Source organism: Dipteris shenzhenensis, chromosome 13, assembly GCF_047967505.1.
Source record: "Dipteris shenzhenensis isolate YYH24624 ecotype China chromosome 13, Dip_SZ_1.0, whole genome shotgun sequence".
Classification (NCBI taxonomy): Eukaryota; Viridiplantae; Streptophyta; class Polypodiopsida; order Gleicheniales; family Dipteridaceae; genus Dipteris; species Dipteris shenzhenensis.
This window is the reverse complement of record NC_141608.1, coordinates 11,275,629-11,302,190: the sequence shown is the minus strand read 5'-3', so window position 1 is coordinate 11,302,190 and position 26,562 is coordinate 11,275,629. Positions and strand designations below refer to the sequence as shown.

General features: G+C 39.9%; 2 protein-coding genes across 3 annotated transcripts in view; both read right to left on the bottom strand.

Annotated features, from left to right (window-relative positions):
* The window catches only part of LOC147895021 (uncharacterized), a 28,948-nt gene extending 26,227 nt beyond the window's left edge, over nt 1–2,721 (bottom strand). The window contains exons 1-3 of the mRNA XM_087383396.1: nt 2,417–2,721; nt 2,216–2,274; nt 1,980–2,063 (exon numbers count right to left, since the gene is read on the bottom strand). Coding sequence (XP_087239522.1) covers nt 1,980–2,063; nt 2,216–2,274; nt 2,417–2,721 — 448 coding nt within the window. The remainder of the gene's footprint in view (nt 1–1,979; nt 2,064–2,215; nt 2,275–2,416) is intronic.
* Nucleotides 2,722–18,720: 15,999 nt separating this feature from the next.
* The window catches only part of LOC147895020 (folylpolyglutamate synthase-like), a 137,649-nt gene continuing 129,807 nt past the window's right edge, over nt 18,721–26,562 (bottom strand). For both annotated transcript variants that reach the window (XM_087383590.1, XM_087383591.1), the window contains exons 12-15: nt 23,672–23,750; nt 23,400–23,573; nt 23,088–23,290; nt 18,721–19,119 (exon numbers count right to left, since the gene is read on the bottom strand). In XM_087383590.1, the coding sequence (XP_087239716.1) occupies nt 19,060–19,119; nt 23,088–23,290; nt 23,400–23,573; nt 23,672–23,750 (516 nt within the window). In that variant the 3' untranslated portion in view covers nt 18,721–19,059. The remainder of the gene's footprint in view (nt 19,120–23,087; nt 23,291–23,399; nt 23,574–23,671; nt 23,751–26,562) is intronic.

Sequence of the window (26,562 nt, the reverse complement as noted above, 5' to 3'; positions counted from 1 at the left end):
TGCAGAGATACTTGGATTGCGTAAACTTGTAGGTTTTGTTGGTTTGCGTAAACTTGTAGGTTTTGTTGGTTTTCTAACACGGAAGAGAACACTGTGAAAAGAAAACTCATGGTCATTGGGAGACGACAGAAACAAGTTACATTCACATTTGAGCAAAAAGAATCGGAGATAACAAGGTTTGAGTCAATAAAACACTTTGGTTTGGAGTCACCAGACAAATACAATGGAACAGAAGAACACTCAAAGTAAAAGCAAAAGAATGCACATCCCCGTGATCCTGTGTGCATACCAGGCTTGGGGTGGCTCCACCACTGGGTAAGGAATATTGGGACAAAGTGGAAAGGATGTAGAACAAATTCCTGATATAACAACTGGGAACTAAAGTTCAAAGTCCCAACCCAAATCTACTTTTACGGACATGCATGGAGAAGCTCTATGTCAGCAAATGTGTTACTTTGTTACAACTGTAAAAAATGGACATGAATGAACTCCCTTGCAAGGCAATAGAGGCAACCACACACAAGTGTTTAAATAGGGTAGAAGTTATATAGATGGACCATTAAGATATATGCATTAGATCTTGCCGGCAAACATATTTCCGTGTGGGAGGAGACGAGATGGTGTGAGCCAAAGGAGAAGAAAAGGCAAATTTATCTGACACTAATTTATTGGAGACATAATTATCTCAACAAGAAGGTCTCTCTCTTCGAGCTTATTCCACATATTCAGGGATCACCCATCTTCTAGTTCTATAGAGAATCCCCCTTTGTTGCATCTATGATCTGACCCAGGATTACTTAACAGTGCGCAGGACACTGAGCGAGCAGCGAGGGCAAGGGCTGGTCCCCACAATGGTTTCCGCACAGGATTTTACTTGGTTCCAGCATCCATATGGTATGTTAAAGTTCCATGAAATACATTCAGCATGACATATGGGGAGTTATGACCGACCTAAGCAAAGTTCTTACTAGGAAGGTCTCTGGAGAGGTGTGGTTAACTGTGTCATACAATGTCTACCATGTCAGCAAAACTAGAGGGATAGGATAGCAATTACATGATGGTTGACATGCTTACCAAGCAAGCCTATTTTTGTACCAACAAGACTCAGTATTCAGCATCTCAGGTTGCGTGGAGGGTCATTGATTTCTGTTTAAGCACGATAGACTTCGAAGTGTCAGTGAGAAGGATGGATCACTTTGGCAGGAGTCGTTTCTAATATTTTGCATACCATCCTCAGACAGATGGACAATCCAAGACAGTAAACAAATGTGTAGAGACGTACTTATAGAAGTTCTACCAAGATGACAATTAGAAATTTTGGGATACATACTAGCTTGGACGTGCAGAATTCTGTTACCATAGCCCCAAGCATTTGTCTAGTAGATTGAGTCTGTTTGAGGCCATGAAAGAATCCCAGTCTTGCATCCATTCATGGCATGGATGGATGCAAGGCTGGGATGCTTTCAGAAATAGACATGGCTGTAAAAATCAGGAACTAGAGAAGATGGAGGCTTTTTTGCAAGTGGAAAATAAGAAGATGCAAGATACCAAAGCCAACTTAAAAGAATATGTGAATGAAGACCCAGTATATTTGGGAATATTCTGAAGGGCATTATATCAATTTGTGGCTACACAAGCAGAGATATGCCTCCTGGAGAAGTAATCCCAGTACCAAGCTACAAACACCTCGTGTGCTATGGCCCCCGCACAATCATCCATCTGGAAGATCAAAGAAACCACATACTTTCAGGATCCATTGTGCATTCCATGTATCATATTTTGAAATCACGTGGTTGGAACGCGGCATCATACCTTCTTCTAAGCATTTTGCCAGTCGTCCAAGCGTGGACGATATAAGCGTTTTGAAGAGGATGCGATGGTTAGAGCGGTCTTAAAGAGAGCTCCAGCATGAATTCGTTTCTCATAGCTTTTAAGATTGTCCTGCGGCGTCAGCTCAGGCAGTTAAGGCTGAAGCCTACCTGGGCGATCGATTCCCATAAAGGAAGCTGTTAGCGCAATGGGCAGCCTTTCCTCGTGTGCGTGTTGTGCAAACACAAACGTTGCTGAAGGTCCATAGCCAGATTTTCAGGTGCTTGAACATCAAGCAAGAGTTTAATTTTTGGCATATAGACGTTAAGAGTTTAATTTTTGGCATACAGACGTTCCTATGGATAGCTTTGACTGCATGCCGTCTTGAAAAGAATCAGAGTCTTACCGACGAGGACCCCAATAACTATCGTGATAGTCCATTTCGTCAATGTAAGTCCGGTATACCTATTGAAAAAGACACCCAAAAGAAAAATGTACTAATCGTTACTGTGACTTCAAATGTGCAACGCTGCCATGCCCAGAAGTCTGCTCTTGATGACATGAGGAAGCCAAAACAAAGAAACAGGAGTGGGATTTCCAGTCATACCCGTATAAGTGTCTTGTTTGGGGCTCTTTCCTTGACTTTGTATAGACTACGCTGTGAATCGGATCGTAATCGAGACTTTCGATACAAGGGTCATCAGCATGCTCTACCAGAGTGCCTTTTGCTCCGTCGACCTCTTGGGTTAGACGTATAGCTTCGTCAATTTGGTCGTATATTTCTAATGTCTGGCTCCCATCAGCTACATCGAGATCTTCTTCCGGATCGGACTCGCATTGCGACGCAACTTCACTATGAATTAATGGGGTTTCTATTTCTGAATCCGCGTCTTCCATCTGCAGAAAGCCCATACCATATCTGAATGACGATTAGCCGCACCTATTGCTATAAAATATGCGATTCAGTATGGGTCCAAGTTCGCAGTAAACATATGAAATCTGTCCGAGGCCCCGAGTACTGAATCGATGGACTGACAAGTTAAGCAAACCTCGAATAAAGGCTCCGAACAGTGCTGGGCAAAATCCCTCGATGCTTCTATTTTCAAACTGGTTTGTATGGTTGCTCGCGGTTGAAATGCCAGCCGATTTGTATAGTTGCTCCAGTTCTCTCGCTCTTGCTAAGTCCACTCTCTCTGCTCTCGTCGTTCGGGCAACGTATTCCTACGATCCTGATGACCCGCAGCTACAAACGTGCGCTCTCATTTCGTATATCGAGACGAAGTGGTGTAAGGACGAGGAGCAAGGGATGTGAATCGGGGGAAGGAAAGGATGAATCCTGGATTGGACGAAGGTGGTAAAGAAGCTGGCTGCTGGATGCTCGGAAGCAGCACGAGTAGTTGTATTATATATAATTATGGACTCTTGAGGTGGTGAGCTACACAAGCTGGAAGTGCGTGTCATGGGAGTGGGACACCTTGGGCGGTTGGCCGGTGCCTTACAAGGCTTTTTGCCATCTTCCAATTCAAGAATCAACATCACCTTAGTAACCAATTTGAACCATAATCACCTAAATCGAAAACAAGGAACCACATACATTACGTGGCTAAGAAAACTAGGGACCAATCCCTTTCATGGTAAACAATGAGAAAAAGTTCAAACAACATTACGTGGCTAAGAAAACTGGGACCACAGTGGAAACATGAGACAAAGGGGGAAGAAGAAGTGGAGCCTCAACGAATCACAAAAAAGCTAGAAATATTTTAAAAATCGGTGAATTTTAGCTTCCACGAGCGTGTCATGTTGCCGACAACATGGCCCAGTCGCATGTCGACATGTCAAAACTTTGCCACATGGCAATATGACACAATGGTCGCGCACCAGATCGATGGGACACGCAAGCCAAATTTTCGGCACAATGGGTCATTTAGTGTGAAATGGAGGGGCTTGATTCCCTTTCGAAGACTCACCCTTTACGAAGTGTGTATTGTACAATTGTGGCTAGTGCCTTACATTCAAGATGATGTTACTGAGGCTTCAATTTCCCCAATGTCATCATCCTCTTCATAATCTTGTAAGGGTCCTGGGGCAGGCGGAAGGCAATCCCAATCATTCGATCAAGATGTCTTCTTTCCCAAAAGTCACATTAGCATGTGCGAAGGGTTTATGTCAGTTTTCCAAGACGCCCAAGTCACCATAACGCTAGAAGATGGCTCCAAGATTTCTAACCTGTCACATGGAAGATCACCCAAAGGTCCTAATCTGTGTCAGCCCCCAGGACCTCAACATTCAGGAAAGGCCCATGAGAGGCATTTCCCAATGGCTCGTAGAATGCTCCAGCTTGCCATTTCAATTTTTGAAAAATGTGTATTGAGCATTAAACTCATGTCATGATGGCACTCAATTTATTAACAATGAGGTGGAGAGGGTGCAAGATGAGGAGGGTGCATCCATTCCATTGGAAAAAGAAGATAGGGACTAGGGGTAGTTTCTTGCCCTTCACAAAAGAAACAAGGAGAAAAAGATGAATAGCATTCATCACCCCTGCCCTATAAACGTCAGAAAAATTCAAGGGAAACCCCTATTCTAGTTTTCCATAATGGATGGACTAAATAAAATCCCACATAACAATTTTAGCTTTCAAAATGAAACAATACTAAGACCTTCCCCAAAGGGCAGCCCAAAAATTTAGTATTGGTATTTTGAATTGAATTTAAAATCATGGCACATGGCTCCCCAAAAAATGAGAGGGTTTTTGTTCCTCAAGCCTTGTAGAAGACCTCACATACTAGATGTATCCTCTTTAGGCTACAAGGGAAGGCCTCAAGATAGACAAATGTATCATCTATTGTAGAATTTCAAAGAGGAGAGTACACAGTGAGAGAAGCATCAACTATCTGCATTGCTTCATCAATCCAGCTTCTTCCTTCTTCATTTCTTCTTCTTCATGGAATTCTCTCTGTTATCCATTCTCCCATACACACATATTGGTATCCCATTATCTTCTTTATGGGTTTGTTTACACATACAACATGTATATTTCTTATACTCCTCAAGCTCAAAACGAGCTTGTATATAAGCTACACCTAATGCTCCCTCGAAATACTTAAACTTGTCTTCACTTAATGCTTTAGTAAAGACATCTACCACCTGCTCATTGGTCTACACATAGATCAAGTCAATCTCGCCACTTATTACCTTCTATCTAGTAATGAAGTCATAATCCACTTCAATATGCTTCAACCTAGCATGGTGAATTGGGTTCTTGGCTGGCATAATGCTCTGATGTGTCACAATAAATGACAACACTCTCCTCAATATGGATGCCAAAATCAGCAAAGTAGAATCCTCAACCACTCCCTGATACTCCGCCTCTGTGCTCAACAAGCTAAGGTTCTTCTTATTGCTCTAGCTGACCATACTACTACCCAGTCTACATTCGTGTATCCATACAGGCATAAGTCTCCACCTTTTACATAAAACATGCCATAGACAACTTCAAGATGACTCTTACATGGTTGCTGCATAAAGTGGCTGATCACTCCAACTACATAGCTCAAGTCTAGGCATGTAAAGGTTAGGTAGAAGAGAATTCCCAACCATTTTCTGATACATTGTGATGTCTTGTATATATTTGCCATCATCCAACATCTTTACATTCTAATCAAGTGGTGTGTCTATGGGCTTGCATGTTGTTATCCCATACTTCTTTAGCATATCCAAGGCATATTTCCCTATAGGAGTGTCAATCACCTCACTGCCTCGAGGGGGTCACTATGTATAAACCCTCTATATCACGTGCATTCAAGGCCTATATTTAAAGTCCCTTATCTGTAAAAAAAATTCATTAATAAAATGTACCCCTTTTCTATACAAATCTGTAAATTTTTTCCAAAACTAGTCCTTTATGTATATTTATTTCTGTAAATTTTAGAAATAAAAAAAATCCTTCTGTTGAACTCACGTGATAGGGTTACATATGATGAGTGACCCCCCCGAGCTCACTGCCCAAAGAAATATCGAAGCAAACCAAGATCCTTCATGTCAAACTCCTATGATAGTCTCTTCTTTAAAGCTAAAATTTCACCTGTATGGCTACCTGTAATCATCAAGTCATCCACATAAAGCACAACCACCACCAACTTGGCATCCACATACTTCACATATAAGGAGTAATCAGCCCCTTGATTGGCTGAAATTCATGTGTAGCAAGGTCTTTTTGATCCTTTCACACCATGCCCGTGGTGCCTGCTTCAATACATATAGTGAGTAATGAGCCCTTGATTGGTTGAACTTCATGTGTAGGAAGATATTATTGATCGTTTCACACAATGACTGTGGTTCTTGCTTCAATCTATATAGTTCCTTCTTGAATCTACACAAATGCGAAGGGTACTTCGGGTGCACACACCTATTTGGCCAATGCATATATGACTCTTCTTGTAAATCACCATTCAAGAATTCATTCTTGACATCCATTTGCCATAATTTCTAGCCATACATGGCTACCAATGCTATCATTGCCCTAACCATTATCATACTTGCAACCAAACCGAATGTCTCATCATAATCTAGACCATGCATCTGTGCATACCCCTTCGCAACCAGCCTTGGTTTATATCATTCTATAGGTCCATTGGACTTACACTTCACCTTGTAGACCCACTTACAACCTATAGCTTTCTTCCCTAGTAGAAAATGCACAAGTTCACATGTTCCCTTGCATAGCAATGCACCCATCTCCTCCTCCATGGTACTTCCCCACTCAGAATAACCCTTGAAAACATGTAGGTTCCTCATCCTACGCTTGAGAAACCATATACACATGGTGCATCCTCATGTACCCATTATACATCAACCTATCAATTGGGTATCTCACCCTTTCTGTTGAGAAGTGTGGTGCCAAAGTGCACATGGATGCATTGCTAGAGGATAGAAATTGTTGTATTAAAAAGAAAAAGAAAGATTGGATGTGAGTGATTATGACAAGCAATGATTGGCTAGAACCATCTAGAAGATTGAGATGGACCTTGTACTTGGCCTATATAGAGGCATCTTTCTAAAGCAAAATGATCATGAATTTTCCTCCTATCATGAAGCTTGTCTTTGATCCTCCCTAGATTTTGTAAGATGGTATCAAAGCCTATGAAAGGTCCTTCCAACCAATAGAGCCCTCTTCCTACTCTACTGTAGTGCACGCTCCTCTTGCTATTTGCATCCATTTTTCAATTGCTACAAGATGGCTTCTCTTCATGTTGGATCCTATTCTCTTAGATAGCTTTGTCGACTGAATCCCATTTCTCTGTAAGCTCATGATTACTAGCTTGTTGTCTTTTGCTTGAGTCGTCTATTTGAGCCTCATTCTTGACTCCCACAATGATCAAAAATAGCATCAGCCAAATAGGGTATTAACTTTTATGAAGGGAAACATCCAATATTGGTAATTGGAGAGCTCTTGCTCTACAATACTCAGCTGCGATGACGGTTGATCCAAAGCATGAAGATGGGCGTGAGAGTTAAGCAGAACTACGACTTGATTCTTTATGTACTCGCTACTCTTTGGGAGTTTGAGATGGTCCAGTTCTGAGCAGTCCAGTCGACAAGTCTCGGGGGTGTCACTTATAAATATGTAAGCATAGCACATGGGCTCAATAGAAGGAGGTTTTAAATCTCCTTTTTACAAAATTTTCACATACAGAAGGGTGTCATATAAAGGGGGGTATTCACAGGTTGTATAGAAAAGGGTGTGTTTTATTCATGTTAAATTTTTAGATAAGGGGTTTTACAAATAGGCCTTGAATGCACATAAATACAGGGTTTATACACAGTGAACCCCTTGAGTGGCAAGCTCAATGTTCGTGGGATAAATCTTTGTTTGCAGTAACAAAAGTAGCCAAAAACTTACAAGAGCTAAATCACCATAGCGAGGGAGCTCTCTCAATCTAGAAAATGACTTTGAATGCTGTGATGTAGGAGTTCAATCTAGGTGCAAGACCTCCTAAAGTTATCCAGTGACAAATAGAAAACTTCCATTTGCAATTACTCTTTATTTCTGCCATGACAGATTTCTATGTTTCACAAGCTTCTAAGTTTTGGCTAAGTAGTCCACATTAAAATTCCTCTTAGCTAAAGATTTCATTGGTTAATCAGCCTAAAGATATCATAGACTCAAAAGTTATTTTGCAAAGTTTGTGGATTCTCCATCAAAGGAGTGAAATAAACATCCCACATTCTTCACCTTATTCTTCATTGGGACAATAAATACTAACATCATCTGTCCTTTCTTTATAGTGATCCATGGGGGAATATTGTAGTTCACCACTACCATTGGATCAAGACATGGATTGATGATTGAATGAATTCACACCATCCATTGCCAGTCCAATCTATAAATGATGAGGCTCATCCTTAAATTCTCGCCAATTTTCCCCACATGTCTCCATGCCTTTTGTATAGTGAGCCATGGAGGAATATTGTAGCTCACCTGGCCACATAGACCCTAATGTGGATTAACCGAATAGATTCACACCATCCATTGGCAACCCAAGCTGCAGATGAGGAGGCTCTTGTTTGAATCTTGTCCAATGTTTCTGCGCATGTCTCCATGACTTTTCATCAATTGGAATCCTTAATGTTCCATCTATGGAATGTTTATGGGCATGCCAATCCATAAGTTGGGGCTAACAATGCACATCAATGTTAAAAAACAAGAGAGAGTGCTCATGATGGAGGAGATGCTCACATGAAGGAGAGGGAGAGATGGAGAATGCGGGACCACAAATATGGAGTCAACACATTAGATTTCATTGGCTATTACCTTCATAGAGGGAAGGCTCGCCATATAAGGGATGTGACCACCCATTAAATAGGAAACCAAGTCCTCATCTCCTACACCAAAATTTGTCTAATATCCATATCCACCAATCACGTGGATGTACATTTAATCAACTCCAATCATAATGATGTGTAAATCTCAACACTCCCCTCAATACAAAATGGGTGAATTATTGCACTAACATCAGGTGATATAAACTAAGGGAGAAACCTTTACTAGTTACATGTGTGTTACAAGGTTTTGGATATAATCAAAGACATGTTATACCTTGACACAACTCACTACATAACAATAGTAGTGTGTTGATTAATGAATCTATAGATGTAATGCATCCTAAAACATCAATATCTCCACCCCATCACATACATAGGTTGCTATATCATTTTATGGAAATAGGAAGGTCTTACCAATGTCATTTATCATGGCGTGGCAGTCTCTATTTCTTTACAAGAGAGATATCATGTGCATGATGATACAGACATAATAAGAGTTGGAAAAGTATGTCACTATAATCATGAACTCTCCAAATCCCATAAATGATTTGCTATGAAGGACTCACCAAAAGCACTGATCATTAAAATGAAACATATGAGCATGACTATAATTGCATTCTCTAGATCAAACTTTCTTCCATAAAAAGTTGGCAACAATGCACTCTTGGTTAGCAAGAGATAAATTAAAATTTTCCATTTTTGAAGGAACCTGCCAATGAAAATTTGAGCCATAGAGGCCTAAAGAAAATACTTTGGACAAGATACATGGAAAAATATAAACTCTTTCTTTTTCAAAGGATTGGCCATGGTGTAAAAAATCCCTTCTCTTAAGGCTAGATAGGATAGTCAACTCAATGGTTGACTTGCCACGAGGACCTTAGAGGGAAAAACGTCATCCAAGGTTCCAAAGTAGCCTATCATGTATCATTCATATAGAAGGTGCTTTTAAAAAAGCTTAGCCAACAATTTTGATGGTTGGATGGGGTTTTTGATTAGAATGGAGCTGCTGCTAAAATAATAGATGGTTGTGACACCCAAGAGAGGGATGTGCATTGCTAAATGTGCATAAAGATGACTGGTTTGGTCACTAGTGTAACCACGATGTAGAGAGAAGATTCCAGTGACAATAGCAAAAAGAAATGTGTGGCTTCATCAAAATAATTGCATATAATCTTCCGCCCTTTTTGAGACTCAGGATTCAGGAACAGAAAAATTTGCCTTCTGGTAATAGCTAGGAAGAAATATGTGCAATAGAGCAACTCATACATCTTGTGGGAAACTCCAACTTGGTTCTTAAAAAATTGACACATAGGTCAACATTGAGCAACCATGTTGTTCTGTGTTTTTATTTAAGAAGTCAACCACAAATCTGTGAATAGACCTTTGGAAATTTATAAACAATCATGAACATTTGGAGCTTTCTAAGGTAAAATGCTGAGGATTATTTGACAGAGAGCGTCATTGGCAACTAGCTTCACACAGAACATAGACTTGATAAAAATGCCATAGGGCAAGGATAAAATAGAAAATGGCTACCAATCAGATGATAAAATCCTTCTGGGAAGAATGGCAACCTAAAACTTCCTTGTATTACACCATACAAACACTCCCTACAACCACTCCAATCGATTGATTACTATTTTGTTAACATTTTCATGTTTGAGGTAATTGACTATTCAAGAACATCATTTTGTTCCCAAAATGCATGAAAAATAACTTGATCACATTGGTAAATTGAAAAATTGACTGATGAACTAGATAAATATACTAGAACAATAATACGTATAATACTAATAATAGTAAATCGTGATATCTCCAATAAAAACCACTATACTAGTAATATGTGAGATAAACCCAAAAAAAACCCTTATGCTAGTAGTATGTGAGATGAACCCAACAATACATGTAATAATATTGGTGGTATAAATAGAAATATTGAAGGTATTAATAGAAATACTGAAGGTATTAGTACTTGTACTAAGGTATATTTGACTAGCTTTCCCACCCACTTTATGTGTATAGAAAACTTGTGAGAGCCATAAGCACTCTTCATTTGGCAAGGTTGTAGTCCATAGCTCCTGTACTTAGTGTGTTAGCATAAGGTGGACCACAATTGAGTCATCGAAAGTGCATTGAAAAGTGCAAGGGACCGAAGGCTAAAAGAGTTCTAGCCATTCTATGAGGAGCCACCCATGCAAATGTAGAATATGAGGCTATGAAAAATGATGAAACAACAAGTCTAGAAACCCAGGGTGAGGCTCATGGACAAGGTCAAAATCCTATAAATCAACAAGATTTTGTTATAATGTTAGTCAGTGGAAGATGTAACATTTGTAGAGAAGAGTACAAGGAGCTAATGAGTAAGCACTTCTTAGGTGATAAGCAGAAGCTATATGGGGCTAGGAGCTAAGAGAGTTGTAGCCATTTTATGAGGAGCCACCCATACAAATTTAGACTCCATGGTGGATAATATAGTAGCATGTAAACCTTAGGATACAATGGATAATAGAATAGTGTGAATCCAATTCTAGTGACACGCATACACATATGACATTATGATTTGAATAACTTGCAAAATTGTGAATTGGTTGCTCCAATGGTTTGCTTGTTGCTTCATGTTGAGCGGGTTGTTGCAATGGGTTTTCTTGTTGCTCAATTATATATAGCTTTGAAAGTAGTATTTTAAGAGTCAAGCATGCATAATTACTCAAAAATTTCAATATTAGTGCAGGCATTTCAATATTAAAACTCAAGATCCAATATTAAAAACCCAAAAAATTTGTGATGTCATATATTCAAATAAATGGCAAATGGTAGATACAAGAGTTTGTAGTTTACAAAATCTCAAAGCTATTGTGGGACATCAAATCGCCAATCCCCATAACCATATATAAAGAAGATGGAAACTCAAACCAACAAAATGGGCACAACCATCTCGCACACATGGCTTGTAATAAGAATATAAGATGGAATCTATGCCTGTAATGTGTGACATTGAATCTGGTAAATGCATTAAAAGCTACCTAACAAACTATGCATAAAAGCGCATCTTCACTGCCTTTGATGCATGGGGCATTGTTGGTTTGCAAGATGGTGACATATTGTCTCTATATATCATGTGGTTGCACCCCTTGAAATGTGGCTATTTGGTCCATACATTTTGGCATGCTCAATCAAGCTCACTAACTATGCAACTTGAATTGTGACCAAGTTCTATGCCACTTCATCCATCATTGCGTTCTTTAGCCACATTGAATCTCCTCAAAACGTGCTTCATTTCCATCACAAATCCTTAGAAACTTGTTCTTCATTGTCTCTCATGCTCCAACCAATTCATCTTAGAGCATCTCTTGTGTTATCATGACATTTGTACGAGGCCTTACACATTTGTCGCATTGTGTGAGGAAACAATCTACAAGAAATCCTTTCACAAAGTGCCAAAATAAAATCTTTGCAAAGTATAGAGGGGAATTCATGTGATGAGGCTCTTTGCCATATACACATCAATGTAAATATCGTGTGCTTGTCCGTTGATCTTTGGGTGCCTGCATCATTGATTTTCCATCTACCACGTCACTCAACAGCTTGAGCATTGGATGTCAAGAATCTGAGCATTGGACGACAAGTGCCTGAGCATGTCAAGTGCCTTTGAATTATTTTGGCTTCCATCACCTTGAGAATGTTCTACCTCTATCTTTGCCTCTACATCTATTGGCCAGATGGTTAATACTTTCTCCTTGGACACCAATCTTTGATATCATTCCATTGTGAGCCCATCGAATCTGTCCATTGTTACATTTCATTGAATAATGTCTAGCAAGAATTGAAGGGGTGCAGTGGCAATCATTCTCTGTCTCTACATCTATCAACAAGATGGTTAATACATACTCCTTGGACACCAATCTTTTGATATCATTTCACGGTGGGCCCATATGATGATCCACCCACTATGAGAGGTTCACTGGATAATGTCTAGCAAGCATTGAAGGGGTGCATCCACTCATAGTGTGCATAGATTACACCGGCACACTACTCTTCTTCATGCTCTGCCTTAGGTGTTAATGTTCTCTTTCCTACTATTCTCACTCTGTCATCATGAGGTGACTCATGAGTCTTGACATTTCCAACATTGTTATGTGAAGGTTCAAGGAAAGGATGGGTGCACACAAGGTATTTTGATGTATTTCACATATATAAATTCAAGCAAATTTAACACATACAATTTTAAGAATGTGCATAGTAAATTCTAACACTTACAAATGTAACCTGCAGTGCATGCAGCATGATGTTGAATGCATATTTAGGTGGTATCAAGTCTAGTACCACTAAGAAAAATTGTACCTAATATGCAGTTGGATTATGATTTTGTTACCAGTGATGGGTAACTAATAGCTTACCGGTGGTCTATTGAAAATGCATCAATAGTAAGTGGCATAGTATAGAGATAAATAACCAATTTTCACTTTTTAAGACCAGAAAAGTTTTGTCATCATTGCAAGCATGATTTCATGATAGGATTATTCATGAAGGTAAATCATGTAAAACGTTGTGTGACTACATATAAATGCAATCCTTGACATTGATGTATGAATCTCAACAATTGGAACATATGGTTTATGCATTCTAGGATGGGCATGTGTCACAAATCCTTCTTAGGTACCTTTAAACCTTGTGTTCTTTCTTGTAGCATGATTTTAGCTTGGACTAACTTTAGCATACTCATATATGTCCCAAAGGAGGCAACCATTAGGAATGCATTAATTGGGTTTCCCTCTATTCCCAGTGAACTCAATTGTTTTTCTTCATTCCTCGATGATTGGTATTTCTTTTTGGAAGCAATTTTTTAATTAACCTATAAAGTGAATTTGGTAAGAATACTTGAAGAAAGAGGATAGTCAAATGCATAAGAAAATTGAATCTTATCAAAATACTTACTATGAAAGAGCATGGTCATGCTCATGTCCAAACACCCATAGCTTGCTTGCAAATTTAGAATTGACAGAATGGTTGCAAGACAAGATATGCTTGCTCCTTTGAAGAGCATTATGGCCTCTCTTCTCAATTATGTCTCCTCCTTGGGATTCATGGTATGCAGGGGCTCATTTTTTACGACTGACTCATCCTCATGTCAATCTTCTTCAATTGCCTTTATAGAAGGTGGATCAAAAAGCATACAAATCAAATCTTTCTAGACCACATCATTAGTGCCTTCTTTATTCAATGCATGTTCCTCTTCATCGCATACACACAAGGTGAATTACCTCCTTTTGGTGGCATGCTCCTACCTTAGAACACACGTGATTAATTGGTAGCTAGGATTCATGGGGATTCATGCATAGGTCTTGGAACTCTTTCCTCTCCCTATACGAGAGATGTGGAGAAAAAGGTAGATAAATCTATGCAACCAAAATTTGTTAAAGAGAAATAATCATGGAAAACCCTTTCATGTCTCCTCATTCAGGCAATGTGAGGTGGGGGTTAGAAGCTACAATAATCGCCCACCAATGCATGTTTTGTGCATAGGCATGCTCAAGGTAGTGATAAGAGAGGATAATATTGAGGTTGACCCTCTCAATTGTCCCTCAATCTCTTCAATTAATTTGGGGAAGGCATTGAATTGAAACACCATGAACAAAATACCACACGATGCCTTTACTCTCTTGGTCATGGAAATAGATAGAGAAGAAAGCTTCGAATGTAGAGGCTTTAGAAAATCTGGCAAAGTTTTAATAGCTTTGAATTTGAACTAGTGACAAGGTAGTACGTGTCTTCCTTCTTGTATTGATGACACTTTTGAGATGTTGCAGACACCATAATAATGCATATTGGTGAATCCATGCAAGATCTAGCTTCCCCCCAAATGAATGAGGGCCATCTTTAAGTAGCTAAACAAGTGAGGAATTAACTAATGACTTGAAACTTTTGATAGCGGTAGGTTAATATAGTCCGTGCCCAAGGAGATATATTGACTACAACTTTGCTCTTACTATGCACATTTCCATGTCCTTCAAACTACATTTTTACTTGAGTTTGTCACTCAAGTTGCATTGTGATACCTAAGTAGCCTAATCTCTACAAGTTTCATGGTAGTCCCCCCTCCCAAAAAAAAAAGTTTCATGGTAGTCCCAAACTAAGTCCGAAATGCAATCATTGATGCACAACTTTATCCTTACTCGAAATTGGATTGGAAAGTCACAATTCCTTAGACAGGATGGTTTTAGCCCTTGGCAACTCCTTGTCAACCAAGCTCATCCTAAGATCCAAAGAGCAAGGCCACCAAGTGCCTCTTGTTATCACTAGAACTCCTCTAAATGGTCTTCTCTTTCCCAATCATGGCCATTAAAAGGCTATGAATGGGTATCTCCAACTTACATCAGCCATCAATCTTTTATATCTTTATTTCCACATGGTTTAGTACCAAACCAAATGCATCCTATAGGTAAGTATCATGAGGAATGCATGTAGAGGGCTTATGGATAGACATCATGAAATTATTATGTTGCCATTATGTGCTCTAGCTAACTTTGTATCATTGGAACTATGACTTAGAGAGAATGAGTGGGTGTGTGCATTGTGAGTATGTGCATCTCTCACCTATAAAGTTAGTTTTTTAGTTTACGTGTCTAATTGAGTTGTAAGGGGCCTCCAAAACCCCTCCTTGCTTGTACCACTTGGCATCTACTATCGTTTAGATCCAACATACCACCTTTGCAAGGCCGTCCTTTAAAACGAGAAGGCCAATTGATCTTTGGTACTTTCTAATCTCCCAAAGGGTAGTGCCAAGCTTGAATCTATTCCATCTCACTAGGGGAGTGCCTCTATTTGGAGGACCTGATTGAGGTGTAGTTTGGCATTGAGGTTGGGGTGGTTGTGGTCCATCTTCTCTCCCCTTTCGCTCTTCCTCCTCATGATGTGGTTGCTCATTTAGTGCCTGTTTCTTCTTTCTCTCGTCCTCCCATATGTCTTCCTCGATTAGATGAAGATAAGGGTGGTGGATTGAGAAAGTGCACCATTGTCTCGAGGGTTCTTGGAATGAGAGCTTTTTGGCCTTTTGCTTGGCCCTCGAGATGAAGATAAGGTTGGTGGATTGAGAAAGTGGGGTATGCCTCACTATCTCCCTGTTGGTTTTGAGGCTGGAAGCTTTTTGGCCTTTTGCTTGGTTATGGCCATGAAGACAAGGGTGGTGGATTAAGAAATTGGAGAGCATGTGAGAGCAAGGGTAGGTGAGAGATCAAGGGTAGGATGGGGATTAGGGAAAGGTTGGAGGGGGTGTGGGAGTGAAAAGAGCCTAAAGCAATGACAAGAAAATTAGACCTAATTCCTTTATATAGGGTCCAACCCCCTAGTTTTTAACACAAAAAAATGTTTTTTTGGGGGGTTCAAATTCAGGGTCCCCAACGTCCTAGTTTTTAACCCGCAAAATGTTTTTAAAAAAATACTAAAACTTAAAATTTTGAAACCTTGAACCAAAACTTGTATTAACATGCATAGTCTCATTTATCACTTATTGTATTACACGTATCACTTATCATTTATCACTTTGCTCTGACTAGTCGCATGCCACCTTTCATGATTCTATCTTGCATTTGACGAATTGTATATTCTTCTTTTATGCTTTAACATCTTGCATAGCAGTGGACACTAAGGACTCTTTTAATGCTAGTGTTGCAACTACTCTTATTTCAATATGACTATACCATCATTAAACCAATTGAACCATCAAGCTCGTTTTAGTTCTACCAACGGGCTCGTCTTCATTCCACCATCCCTATGTTGTGTTACAAGTTTTTATTTTGCATATTTTTCTCTAGTTCCCACAAGGGCCACCTTCAAACTCAACAAATTTATAAAAGAAACAACTATAATCGATGCAAGCAAAGCCGATGTTAGTGAATTTCAATGCCCACCACGACGTCTTGTTGGCGAAATTTTCTCATTTAGCACATTTAAAAATGTCAAATTTTCAAACTCCAAGAGGGAATGAGGCTTTGACTTCCATGGCTTAGGCTAGCAAGCTATCACATGGACTTGGCATTGTGCTCCACATGAAACACTATCATTAAAAAACCATCCCCATCAAGGAGTTCCATGACATGCTACAACAGGTTTACTACTTCGATTTACATTCTCATCGATACCTTCTTGTAAACTCTTGGAATGAAACCTAGGACTAAATCGGTGACCTAAGATGATGAACAAAACAGGTAACCCATATAAGTAAATCTAGACCTACATATTTACCTACATAGGTAGATAGATAGACCCATAGGTACATACCCAAATTGGTATTAGTTAGTATGTCCCCACATGCCCTTGAAGTTCCTATAGGAGCAAACTTTTGATTAAGGTATATTTGGAATGTTGCAATTCCAAGTATAGAGGAAAAACTCAACAACAATCAAGAGATGGGAAATATTATGGAGTTGGAGCTGAGAGATCGAGGTTTTTGTTTGGCCTTGCTTATAAGTATATCCATCACGTGAAGACTACAAAAGCATGGTGAGAGCAACTACAACAAAATGCCTGCAAAGCAACGACTCCAAGCTTTTAAGATGCAACATGAGAGAGTATGGCTATCCACCACAATATCGTGTAATTAGTAGCTTGTGGCAAAGGTAGTGAATGAAGATTGCAAGCCCATTCTGTTACCGAGCTTATAAGACTACTATTCTAGCATAGGTACATTGCAGGTTGTTGGATACCACCATCTCCTCTTCTTGAATTAGTTAATGGAGAAAAGTGAGGGAGCACATTAGAGGTCGAGCCCAACAGGGGTTATTCTCTAGTTTAGTGGCCTTGGAATTTGTGTTGTGCACCATGAGGCATCATTGGAGGGATTACATAACCCAAAATCTCAATATTAAGGTAAAAATAAGCTTGATAACTTAACTGATACGGTACCAAAGTAACATGGCAAAAAAGGTTAAGGTGTTAACTATGCGACACATATTTAGAGGGGACTTTCACCCTCTAAAGATATCTTAAAAGTTGTAAGCTCTCAGATGGAATACTTTAAAACTAAAAAGAAAAAGGATCTGTACCTAAAATGGAATATTTTAGAACTAAAAAGAAAAGCAATACATGACAAGAATTAAATCTAGCATTTAGACTTACATAGGAAAATTTCGATGTTACCACCTATATGGAAATGTGATGTTTAGGACATGCTATTATTACATCCAGACTTATCATTGAGACTTTTCTCACAATACATCCCTTCATGTAGTAGAGATCCACTTGGTCTTCACGATCATTAACTTGAGAGAAAAAACGTTCTTACACCTAAAAAGAGAGGGTATGTCCTTCTATGATTAAAGTATTTTGAATATTTTCACACTCATCACATTTATCTTTGCAAATTAGACAGAGCAATGTCAATTCAAGGTGCTTTTGCAGATTTGTAACTTTGCAAGGATATATGCTAGAAGCCAAGTCATAAAAATGCAATTGAACTATACTATGGAAAAAAATATAATCTCAAAAAGAGGCCAAGGAGAAAGGCACACGGAGAGAGAAGAAGAAGAAGAACGTATTATCGTCCTCCGGGGCCAAGAAACCAACCCATGGGACCCATAAGCACAACAATACAAGTGTCCCCTTCCTTTTGTGGAAGGGAATAAGAGAGCAACTATTCTAAGATAGATTGTGTGATACAATATTCACGATATTTGAGAGTCTTGGCAATACAATTACCCAGAGTGGCTAGAGGGGTATGTGAAAGCAAGCTTGCGAGAGAGAGAGAGAGAGAGAGAGGGGGGGGGGGCAGGGATTGGAGCAAGTAGAGCATCTACATAGAGGAGTGGAGAGGAGGAAAAGCACCCAGAAGAGGGTAAGAATGAAGGGGGCAAGGCATGGGGAGATGGAAGGAAGTGTACATGAGTTCTTTTCCAACCTTCGCCACACCTATCCAACCTCTCAATCCAAATAATCGATTTTTCTATTGAGTAGAGGGGCGTAATTCTTGGGTAGGGGGAGACACTAGAGCTTACTTTTCCTACTTAGAACTTGGTTGACCGTCCTATTAAGGTAATTTCAATTTTACATGAGCTAAAGAGATTTGCAAGCTGAAAGTATCTATTATTAACGTTGATAAAAATTGGTCCTAGTCTCTAGTATAGTCATACAATGTCACAAGACCCATGAGTCCTAGCAGAATAAGGGATATCCATGACCCCTTAGCATACCGACCACAACATTTGAAATATGCTAAGGTTGATAAAAATGTGATCTTTACACTTCATCTATATATAGTGAAGTTGGAAAAAGAGGAAGATGAGTGACAAGACCAATAAAGAAAAGGCCTTATTCATCTCAAAAATTGGAAAAAGAGGAAGATGCATGAAGAAAGAAAAGGCCTTACTTATACATCATGGCATACTTTTTCCTACTGTAGAAATTAGTTTCCAATTGAATTTGTGAATGCTTCTACTTCTTTAAGAGTCTTAAGACGTCACCAACAAGGTGAAGTGACCCTGTGACAAGTACCTGTACCAGGAAAAATCAGTATGAATCACGACTTTGAAAACAAATGTCTCTTGATCAATCAAACTATTTTCCTTGCCTTTCATAGATAATTCCCACTACGCACGCAAAAATGATACGAGAGGAACCTTTTCTCGGAACTGTTTCACCGCTTACACAAGGGCACAACCAGCAACAATGATAAGCAAGGTACGCTTTCTCAAATCAAGTTTAGAACTTTTGTATTATGGACTTTGAGATAAAACCTAGAGACATTCTTGGGATCCTTTAAACTTTACTTTCAAGGGGGAACACACACAATTACAAGAACAAACCACCAAGTTATAGAAGGTTGTCAAAGAAATTACCGAAACATCTTGCCAAAGAAAAGAACCAAATAGACGTAACTAATCAGATTGTAAGACAGAAAAACACTTATATATATCTAGTTTGAAGCTGTAGGTGTACTCCTTACCCAACACAAAAAGTCATTCCAAGGTCGCAAATGTTACCGACTGAATCGTATGGGACAAGCACTGGCTAAGTTTGCAAGTAATGAAAAGGCGGTGATTGAGTCATTTTCATGTGATGTGAATAGACATATGGGCCATTACCTACGATTTTATGAGCAACTAGAATTTGCATACCATAAGACTTATGCTAAAACTTCAGACAATGATGCCTCCTTGAGAGTTCTAGGGAGTAATTCAATATTATTACGTTAAGCATCTCAAAATGTATCAAAATTTTCTCAGCTTTCGAGTTCAAAATGGTATGCAGCCCATTAGTATCTTTGCTTAACTATCAAATCTCAATGCCAAGATGACAAAATGATGCTCCCATTTGACTTAAGCGATGAAAAAGATGCAATGCTAAGAACTTAAAGACAACACAAATTAATGCAAAAAGCTACGTGGATCTAAATACAGCAAAAGCTGAAAGATATATTTGAGGGTGCTCAAATCTCTAAAAAGCACAAGTCTTAAAAGCGTATTAACATTGAAAAGAAAGACATAGCTAACAAAAATCAGTCATAGACTACTTTTCAACATTTGAAACCTTCAACGCGGTGACAAACTGAATTTACACAATCCTACATGCACACAAACAGATGAAAAGGTGTAAGGACTGGTCTCATTGTAAGTTTTAGAGTATCTAGTACATGGAAGGACAAACCAGAGAACCTGCAACAAGAGAAAGAATTGACTTTCTCAAGGAATTTTTATTAACGTAGTTTTCAAGGATGTAAACTTTTCTTGATGTGAAAGTTACAACACTCTAGATGGTGGAGGACCACCCTAGGATTTAGTTACATTCTAGGAAAAAGTGCCTACAAGGGTGCCCACAGTATTATCCAGTCAATTGGAGGGAGAGACTGAAAGAAATGCAACATGAAAATGTGCAGGCATCCTCAAGAAAATGTTTCCCAATAAATTCTGCTAGAGGAAGGACTTTCTTAAAAGGGGAAAATCACTGAAAGCGTAGAAATGTCTTAGCTATGATTTACATCCCGGGAAGGTAAACTTGAATGGCACATTTAACATTCATGTTAAATGGTCTTGTAAGAAGCCTAGAAGTAAGACACTCGACTATGAGATGTCCTAAAAGTTAACACCAAGTTCACAAATTTTGTCTGGCGCCTTCCAAAAGGGCATTGGGGGAGGCCACAAGTCCATTCGTTAATGTGTAGGCAAGACCCTTCTCACAACTAGGAAGAGGAGTTGATGCAAGGCAAGAAACATAGAGACATAAAATTTGTAGCATGGCAGGGAGGTAAGGACACGAACTAACCCTTATGTCGTGTGTGTTTTGGCAACATCAAGACATACAATCAAGAGCAGGTCCAGGAGCAGGAATAGTTTTTCTTGAAAAGGAGACTTTGTAAGTTTAGAGCATAAATGTTGTTTCTGAGTTTTGCTACTGTTAGAGCATGTATGCTGTTTATCAAATGTGTCTCAGAGTGGAGAACGATGTACTGCAGAAATGTCTTGTAAATTCTTCCAGTTCAATATATACCCCAAAAAGACTTAAGAGATGCATGGAAATCCTAAAAATGCCTATATTAAGCAAGCCTTTTGCAGCTATCACTCTCAATCTGAAAAAGTCCCACAGTCATCAACTAAAACAAGTCTGCCAATACTTACTGTTCTCTTAAAAAAAGGCAATGGGGAGAGGAGAGAAGAGGAAGGGGGGCTGATATGTAAAAGCGTGTTTTGGTAGTATGTAAAAGCGTATCAGTGTGAGTGGCCCAAGCTAAAAATTAAGTACAAGGCCATTACATAATACACACAGATCATTAATTGGAGGAAAACCGTTAACCCTAAATAAGAAGATTTGACGAAGTCATTGAACATTGTGTATCGAAATGTTGCATCAAGGAAAAGAGACACACACATTGCTCATATTGTTCTTCCCACTGAGGTACACGGATACATTTCACTACACGAGATCATTTTACAATACTGTAGCATGATAAAGAACATAAAGGCAGCACAACCTTCAAAAACCAATATGCAATTGAGAACGTAACCGTATGTGAAATAGAGGAAAATGCAAAATGGCAAAGAACATAGATATGCGATTGTGCAGTCCTTGCCCTGAATATCACTATACAAGTCTATCATTCGAAATATGCTTTGAAATTACAGACTGCCTCACTTTCATACAATTCTTGTAAGAAGTGGATTATGTGCTTGATCTAGAAACACATGTCCACTAGTTCCATGTGAACCTAAGAGAGGGAACCATACTCTTACATATGCCAATGATTATCCGTTCATTGCTTTTAACCTATCACTATCTTTAACTTCATTTTACTTTTTTGAAACTTACACTAAAAGGGACCAAATTGGTCAAAATTCAAATATAGACTTACTCATATAAAGACATGCAACGATTAAAAAGTGCCTAAAAAGAGATTTCTAGATTTCTTTTGGCTCAAGTAGCATATTTGAAAGTTGCAGTTCTTGGCAAAGTCAAAGGACCTTAACATGGACCCAAGTACTCTACGATTATTTATCTGTCTACTTTGTAGCCAAAGGCTCCTAGATATAAGTCCTACCCCTCAGATAACTACAAGAGACAACAGCATTGATACGGTCCGCAGAGACCTGAGGGACAAGGGTCACAAAGGAGTGAATCTTAAGATAAACACCATGCGGCTTTCACCTTATGGATCTTGCAGATGAATGTCGAAGATGAGGGATTCGAGAACGAGTCTCATATACTTTCCTTAGTACTACACTAGGCCACTGTTCAGAGACTTCCTTGTAAAAACATAGGCTAATTGGAGTCAAAGAAACCCTCTTCTTTCAACATAAAAGCCTAGGGTATTTTGGACAAGTAATGGCACAGACAAAATCAGAGGAGTCTCACTGCTCCAATGCACTGTCCAAAAGCGTCACAGGAACAACTCGAGCTGGGAGAAATGTGGACATAACCACATGAGATGAATTCAAAAAAACAGGACAAAAATGAAGGGAGGGCAGGGGAGGCTGGTGTAAATGTCCCTACAAGTGGAAGACTTGGTAGTCCTCGAGCAGTCAAGGGGTCCAGCATCACTAATAAATGCAACAGGTAAGGTGATGAAAGGAATGGTAATATTGTTTAAGAAAAATAGAACAAATGCAGTTTTTTTATAGAAGAAACCATAAACTTACAATGATAGCAACGAAGTTCAGATATTTAAGGCTGAAAACTACTCTTTTATAAAACTTACATTAATATGTTTAGATGGCTATAGAATGATTAAAATGGGGCCCAATTAGAGGGAGCAGTTCATACTGTACTAGAGTGACTATTTTGCCACGTACGCCAATGGTCATAAAAAGATTAGATATCAAGATTGCTCGTAAAGCCTATTATATGAGCAGAGCTTTCAAATAACATCACCTTTTTAACAAAAAAAGGAAACTCCCCCATCGTACACACATCTTGCCTTGTACAAATTTGAGTGCAGTTTGTTGTGCTGTAAAAGTCAGTATAAACCTCACCTGTAATTGCAAAGATGGGTGATCTTGGACATACTGGCGCAGCAGGTGCAACACAGCCGGCAGAGAAGGTACCACAGCACTTGACCAGCCACCAGAGAGCTCCCTAGTCTCCATCAGTTTTCCAGGACTGAAACATCGGACTTTCACAGCCGCATGTGGTTTCACAGAGTCAGATACTTGATCCATGGATGAAACTGCATGCCCTGCAGAGCAAAGCATAAGAAAGACCATGGTGAAACAAGGTCAAACAAAATTGTATCGAGTAACAGTTCTGCACAAATTCGTGTCCCCAAAGAAGATTCCACAATCTACCTTCACTACGAGATTGAATTAGATTGTCCCAAGTTCTTTGTATCAAACACTGCCATGCCAGATCCTTCTCACTGTCAATTTGTGTACTCCCATTAGAAACGGAGGAGGAATAAGAATCCACACTTGTGTATGAAGAAATGCCTGGTACAAACACTGCCTGATGAAATGGCAACCCTGAATTCAGACAGTTAGAAATTTCCCATGAGTGCAGAAATGAGATTTTCTGTACAAATTTCTCTGGCACATAAGAAGCCGACACCAAATATACTTACCATTGGTATCACAGACATTTAGAAGAGGAGGCAACAACAGATGGGGGTCCCGCTGTGGCATACAATTAAAAAGCAGGACCTGGGACACATAACACAGTAGCATAGTCAATTTCGTTCATACGCCATAAATGATGTGTCCTTGACAACAAGACATAAATCTTAATCGAACGACACCCAAATCATAAGACTTTGCTCTGTTTATGTTGCTTTCCTGTCTCATTCTCATGTGAAGCCCTAAAGCATTGGGGATATGTGATGTGTTATTGGCTTTAGAGGGAGACCATAGGTACACAAAGAGTATACAGATGTTTAAAAGTATGACCAACAACCATTCTTCAATTTTACTGATTCTTTCTCACATCTGATCCCAATGCCATATTCGACAGGTTCACTATTTACGAGATAGGGTGGACGACTAGAAGAGTAAAACTTGGTTGGAACGATCTCATTTACCTAGATGAATCCAGGAACATTCCCAAACTCATCCTCTAAAAACACAACATACTGCAGTTTCAATCTCACGAGAGTCACTCATAAGATTGAAAACCATAAACTCCATCACGCATAGCAGGGACTAGCTACTATGACATCCCCACTGACGTTATCAGCGCCCAACAGTGGGTGTAGACCATAGTATAAAAGTATGCTCTCACATACAAATCCACACACCCACACATACTTGAGCATCCATTTATACAAAGTCTTCGTACTGAGTTTCTGTCGGCACTCCGGAGGTGAAGGGCAAACTCAGCCATGACGAAGGCTAGCACTAAAGGAGACGGCTAATCAAAAAGTAGTCCAAATCTCTTCATTCAAGCTACAACTGCTTGTGAAGTCTAAACGATTTCATTTTAGTCTCTCCCAAACGAGCATCTAAATCTAAATCTAGCTGATAGGGAAACACACCATTTAAGATAGAAAGAATTATCGCAATACCAGCAGGCCACAACTTGGACGAAAACTTCACAAGGTGAAATTTGCATGTCCGCTAATACGGTAGAAGCATATACCTGGATGAATCCAGGAACATTCCCAAACTCATCCTCTAAAAACACAAAATAGTGCAGTTTCAATCTCACGAGAGTCACTCATAAGATTGAGAACCATAAACTCCATCACGCATAGCAGGGACTAGCTACTATGACATCCCAATTCCAGAATAGATGAAAACGCTTACATTTCCATTATTGCAATTGTATTACTCTCAAATGGATTGAGAGGAAATGCTCGCTAAAAGCACATGCTCAAACCAGGTTTCTCCAAAAAGATGCCATACTTGTTACATCAATGTAACCATTAGACCACTGAATACAATCTACAGCACAAACAAGTAAAGATTCTCAAATTACCCACCATACTTAAAAGCACAGAGGAACGACCTTGAGACTTGCATACATGTCTGACCTCAATCGTATTGTCCCTGTGGTATGAGTGGAGCATGTGCGGATCTACCTTGGCATTTTTATTGAGAAGAATTAACACATCAATTTTCCTTTACAGTCTTAAGACAATCTCAGATTTCAAATTTCCTACCTGAAGTTTTCATAAACCGTTTTTCAATGATTCGGACAAATTTTTTTATTTTTTTATTTTTTTATTTTTCAAAGAAAGGAACCTTCTATTAATGCTTGAAAGATTGCATACAAGACAACAGCCCCGAAGGTGCTGAGTATGAAAAAATCGGAGGCTGAAAGAAAGAAAACCGGCCTGTTCCAGAGAAGCCCAGCTCACTGCCTAGGGGATCTTTGGAACTGTGGCTAATAGCCAAGTGGGGGGACTATACAGCCAGCGAATCCCTCGCGGAGTGAAGATGTAGAAAACACTTGCAGGCCAAGCCTTGCAAAAACGAGCACGCCTCTCGAAAGTCACCTTGGAGCTTGGAGTCCCATGCTCCCAGGTGGACCATAGAGTGTAAATGATAGCCTGCCAGATGGCAACCAAGGTAGCCGAGGGTGGAACCAAGTGCTCTCCCATCACAAGACTGCAGCGAGCCACCCAAATGTTCCAAGCCGTGATGCTAGCTACCACCTCCCAAACACTATCCTCCCTAGGAGGAGGATCTAGGGTGTCAGGGGGGACTGCCTCGTGGAGTGCAATCCTCTGAATGCTCTGACCCTATATCCAGTAGGATGGGGAAATCTCATTAATCTAAAATGCGTGTGTCCTCCCTCTATCAACCAAGCCACCATCCCCCAGGTGTAGTCTCTGTGGAGACTCTGCATACGTGTGATGATCTTGAGGGCTCTCATCCAGATCCTCGCTGCGCTACGACAACTCCATAGGCAATGCGCGATAGTCTCCAGGTTACCATCTGAGTAGCAATGGCATTGCCCCTCCACTCGCATCTACTCCAACAACGGGCCGATGGGCAAGCCTCCGTGGGCTGCCAGCCAGAAGAAGTATGAAATCTTCCTTGGCCACAAGCTAGACCACAACCGCGTCCAAAACCTAGAGTGAACATCCCGGGGCACTCTTTGGGTCACCCAGTGTCTCTCCCTCGAGGGAGTCCACCTCGATGAGTCCATATGAAGTCTCCTGCCACTCCGTGTGGTGTAGGAAAAGAAAGGCACCTCATCTATCGTCTCAACTAGGCCGCCCTTGGAGGGCTAGAACCACTCCCCCGGGTCCCACTGGACCTCCCTCAGGGGTCTACCCTCCCATAGCCAGAGGCGTCCTACTTTGAGATACTGGGAGGATCAATGTGCCACTCCTTCCCCAAGCGTCCTACCACTCTGATCATCTGCCAGTGTATCCCATCAAGACTCCCATCCATCTCATGGTCACTCCTAATGAGGGGCTGAAGTAGGCCTCCAGGTCCTACACGGAAGAAGCCGGGGTGCGTGCTACCACGCAACATCAAAATCCTCAAGGGAACACCAATACGGGAAAAC